Genomic DNA, 4395 nt, shown 5'->3' on the forward strand with positions numbered 1-4395 from the left:
CCTGAGTCAGAGCTACAAGTATTCCCCTCCCAGCCTCCCCCCAACACACACGCTTTTGCAGCTGTGTAACCTTGAACCGGTTTGTTGACCTCTCCTCGTCTAGGCAGCCCCTTGGAGGAAAGAACCGAGACTCCCACATATGTATCTGGGGGGCCCCCAGGTGCACGCGGTGGGGCTGGGGAGGTGGAAACATTTGCGTATCTTTCCAGCTGGGAGCAGGATTGGGGCAGCCGCCAGCGGCTCTCCCGGCTGATGGGAGGGGTTTCTCAGCTGTGAGCCACTGGCCAAGATTTGTGGGTTTTTAAACCTTAAAATACGCTCTTCTCATCAGAGCCTGAGAAATCGGATCACTGTGTAAAGCCGTTGGACTCCAGGGCATGGTGGGAAGCGGAAGAAGGTCTGTGGTTCTCATACAGGGGGAGCCTCTGCCTCGTTCTCCCCAGGGGCCCTGAAATTCCCAGCCTTGTAGGTTTCCCTGAAATGCTCAAGGCCAGCAAGTGAGGACAGGCAGCTATAGATCTTACTGTCTCTGCCTGACTTCCTACCAAGGAGGGTCTTCCTCAGTGTGGTTGAATACCTGCAGCGACAGGAGTCTCACTGCCAGTACCAGGTTTGGATATGGGAACACTTGCTTGGAATGAGCCCAAATCTACCTCCGTGTGATCATTTGGAAATCTCGGTAATAAAAGATGGCACTGAGTAAGAACTGGCCACGGGCCAGACTTATCATCCCGGCAACACTCTTCCAAGGTGAGGTGGGTACTCAGAATGTCCCTGGTTTATGGATGGGGAAACTGAGGCACAGAGAGGCAAGGAGACCCGTCCTACAGGCAGTGCTGGTGCAGGTGGGATTTGGATCCAGGTCTGGTAGCTCATGTCCCCCGACTCCCCACCCTGTGCTCACGGGCCCCACGCTCTGCCCTCCCGCAGACCACCGGGCAGGCACCTGCTTCTCAGCGCTCTTCGGGGGCCGCTGTGCCAGAGAGCTCGCCGGCCACTACACTCGCAGGCAGTGCTGCTGTGACAAGGGCAGGTGCTGGGCAGCTGGGCCGGCCCCTGAGCTGTGTCCTCCTCGGGGCTCTGGTGAGTAAAGCTTGTTTCCTTAGATCGGGGACCCAGGGCAGCTTCAAGGACCCAGCCTCACCCCTGCCTCCTTGCAGAGAAGTTCCAGCGACTGTGCACCCAGGGGCTCCCCCTGCTGCCTGCCCGCCCTGGCCTCTTCCCTGGCCTCCCGAGCTTCGGGTCCAATGGCGCGGGTCCTGGCCTTGGGCTGGCGCGACACGGCCCCCATGTGTCCAGTGGGCGTGGGGTCCCCAGCCTGGGCCCTGGCAACCCCAACACTGGTGAGGCCTGAGACTTTTGGGGAAGGTTCCAAGACCAGGGGGTGGGCCTGGGTCTGAGGAGGGGGCTCTGAATGGCAGGGGAGGGGTCCAGGCATCAGAGAGCAGACTGGGGCTTTGCAAGGGGAGTCTGGCCCGGCATAGCGGTCTGAGGTGGGTCTAGGCTCTGGATTGGGGTCTGAATCTGAGGCAGGACTCTCCAGGACGTAGGGGGACAGGGTCCTAGCATCGGAGCGGGTGGGTGGTCCCGGGGCAAAGCCCAGCCGGTGCTCAGGTGCTCCCACCAGCCCCACCCGCAGGCACAGCCGCCCTGAACCAGTCCATTGACATCTGCCGGCATTTCACCAACCTGTGTCTCCACGGCCGCTGCCTGCCCACCCCGTCCAGCTACCGCTGCGAGTGCAGCGCGGGCTACGCCCAGGACGTGCGGGGCGAGTGCATTGGTGAGCGGCGTGGCCGGGTGGAGGGGGGTGGCACGTCCTGCCGAGGTTGGAGCTCAGGGTCCTCTGCCATAGATGTGGACGAGTGCACCAGCAGCCCCTGTCCCCATGGTGACTGCGTCAACACCCCGGGCTCCTATAACTGCCGGTGTCACCAGGGCTTCCAGGCCGCGCTCACCAAGCAGGCGTGCGTGGGTACGGCCGCCGTCCATCCATCCATCTGAGAGTGGGGGTGACGGTGAGGAGGGCCGAGCCTGGGCTGGGGGGGTGAGGTGGGAGGCGCCTCCTGAGTGCCCGCCTCCCTCCCCCCAGATGTGGACGAGTGCGCTGTTAATGGTGGCCTTTGCCACCCGGGCCGCTGTGTCAACACGGAGGGCAGCTTCCAGTGTGTCTGCAACGCAGGCTTTGAGCCCAGCAGTGATGGCAAGACCTGCGTGGGTGAGTTGGGGGTGGGCAGGAGGCAGGAGGCTCCTGGGCCCCACTAACTGCCCTTTATGGCCACCTTGAATCTTCGTTTCTCTTCATTTCTGTCCCGTCACCCACCTTCCTCCCTACGATGTCTCCTCTGCTCACCTCTGAGCCCAGCAACCCACCTTAGACCCTTCTTCTCACCTGTTCACGTCGACTTTCGCCTCCTTCCTGAATTCATTCCAATGAATCGCAAGACCACGCCAGTAGCCACCTGACCCTGGTCTGAACGAACCAGGTTCCCTCTCCCGTCCCGGGACACCCCAGAATGGCCTGGACACGGAGAGAGGGTTTGCGATCAGGACCTTGGAGAGCGCCCTCCTCTCCGGCTTCCTGTGGGCTATTTTGAGGGGGCGATGGGCGGGGCATAGATCTGTGCCCCATCAGCCACTGCCTGTGGGAACCAGTGGGGGGAACCTCTTTGTCACCTTGTCTAAGGAGACCTGCCTTAAAACCTTCTCTCCTGCGGAAGGATTTTGTCCTTTCTCCATTCATTCATTTAAAACAAGTCTTGTTTAGCATTTTTATCGATGTGTCATTCACAAACCATGAAACTGACCATGTGGAGGGCAACGCGGCCGGGCGCGGTGGCTCACGCCTATAATCCTAGCTCTCTGGGAGGCCGAGGCGGGCAGATAGTTTGAGCTCAGGAGTTCGAGACCAGCCTGAGCAAGAGCGAGACCCCGTCTCTACTAAAAAATAGAAAGAAATTAACTGGACAACTAAAAATATAAAGAAAACATCAGCCGGGCATGGTGGCACATGCTTGTAGTCCCAGCTACTCGGGAGGCTGAGGCAGGAGGATCGCTCGAGCCCAGGAGTTTGAGGTGCTGTGAGCTAGGCTGACGCCATAGCATTCTAGCCCGGGCAACAGAGTGAGATTCTGTCTCAACAACAACAACAAAAAAGAGTGCAATGCAATGGTTTTGAGTGTATGCACAGGGCTGTCCAAGTATCACCGTAATCTGAATTGAGAACATTTTTATCACCTCAAAAATAAACCCCATATATCCACTAGTAGTCACGCCACAAACCTTCATCCCCCCTCCAGTTCTGGGCACTAGGCTAAATTATTTTTGGACTCTGTGGATTTGCCTGTGCTGGATATTTGCTATAAATGGGGTCCTACACTATGTGGTTTCTTGTGTCTGGCTTCTTTCCCTTAGCAATACTGTCCTCAGGGTTCATCCATGTCATAGCGTATGTCAGGGCTTCGTACCTGTTTATGGCTGAATAATATTCTACTGTGTGAATCGACTCCATTGTGTTTATCTGTTCATCAGTTGATGGGCATTGCGTTCCTGCCACATTTTGCTGTTAGGGATAATGCCATTGTGAAAACATCCATGTACAGATTTTTCTGTGTGCATCTCATTCACGTGTTCCTTTTTTGCTATATATACCACCCTTTATTGTTTAAAACTGACATTTTGGGGAACAACTAATTTCTTCCTTTAAAATGAGACTATTTTCTTTCTTTGCCTGGGCTAGAGTGCCGTGGCATCAGCCTAGCTCACAGCAACCTCAAACTCCTGGACTCAAGCGATCCTCCAGCCTCAGCCTCCCGAGTAGCTGGGACTACAGGCATGCGCCACCAGACCTGGCTAATTTTTTCTATATAGTTTTAGTTGTCCGATTAATTTCTTTCTATTTTTAGTAAAGACGGGGTCTCGCTCTTGCTCAGGCTGGTTTCGAACTCCTGAGCTCAAACAATCGGCCTCCCAGAGTGCTGGGATTACAGGCGTGAGCCACCGCGCCCGGCCGAGACTATTTTCTTATTAGCTGGCGGGTCTTTTTTTTCTCTTTCCTTTTTTAAAAACTTGAAATGAGATTCACACAACCTAAATTTAATCATTTAAAAGCGATTACGTCCATCGCATTTAGTACATTCCCAATGTCATGCAACCTCCACTTCATTTAGTAAAACACATTTTTTTTTGCATTTTTAAATTGTGAAAAAAATGTACATAACATAAAATTTACCTTTTCACCATTTGTAACTGAACAATCTGTTGGCATTAATTAGAGTCTCAATGTTATGCAACCACCACCTTGTTTATTCAATTATTTTTTGCATTTTTTATCGTGGCAAATTATATGTAACAAAATATATCATTTTAACCATTTACTTTTTTTTTTTTTTTTTT

At 54.1% G+C, this 4395-nt stretch overlaps 1 protein-coding gene across 1 annotated transcript in view; it reads left to right on the forward strand.

Annotated features, from left to right (window-relative positions):
• FBN3 (fibrillin 3) overlaps positions 1-4395 on the forward strand; it is a 60840-nt gene that overhangs the window by 5862 nt on the left and 50583 nt on the right. The window contains exons 8-12 of the mRNA XM_012641227.1: positions 931-1083; positions 1161-1343; positions 1640-1783; positions 1856-1975; positions 2093-2218. Of these exons, the coding sequence (XP_012496681.1) occupies positions 931-1083; positions 1161-1343; positions 1640-1783; positions 1856-1975; positions 2093-2218 (726 nt within the window). The remainder of the gene's footprint in view (positions 1-930; positions 1084-1160; positions 1344-1639; positions 1784-1855; positions 1976-2092; positions 2219-4395) is intronic.

Source organism: Propithecus coquereli, unplaced genomic scaffold (genome assembly GCF_000956105.1).
Source record: "Propithecus coquereli isolate 6110/MARCELLA unplaced genomic scaffold, Pcoq_1.0 Scaffold164, whole genome shotgun sequence".
In the NCBI taxonomy this organism is placed as follows: domain Eukaryota; kingdom Metazoa; phylum Chordata; class Mammalia; order Primates; family Indriidae; genus Propithecus; species Propithecus coquereli.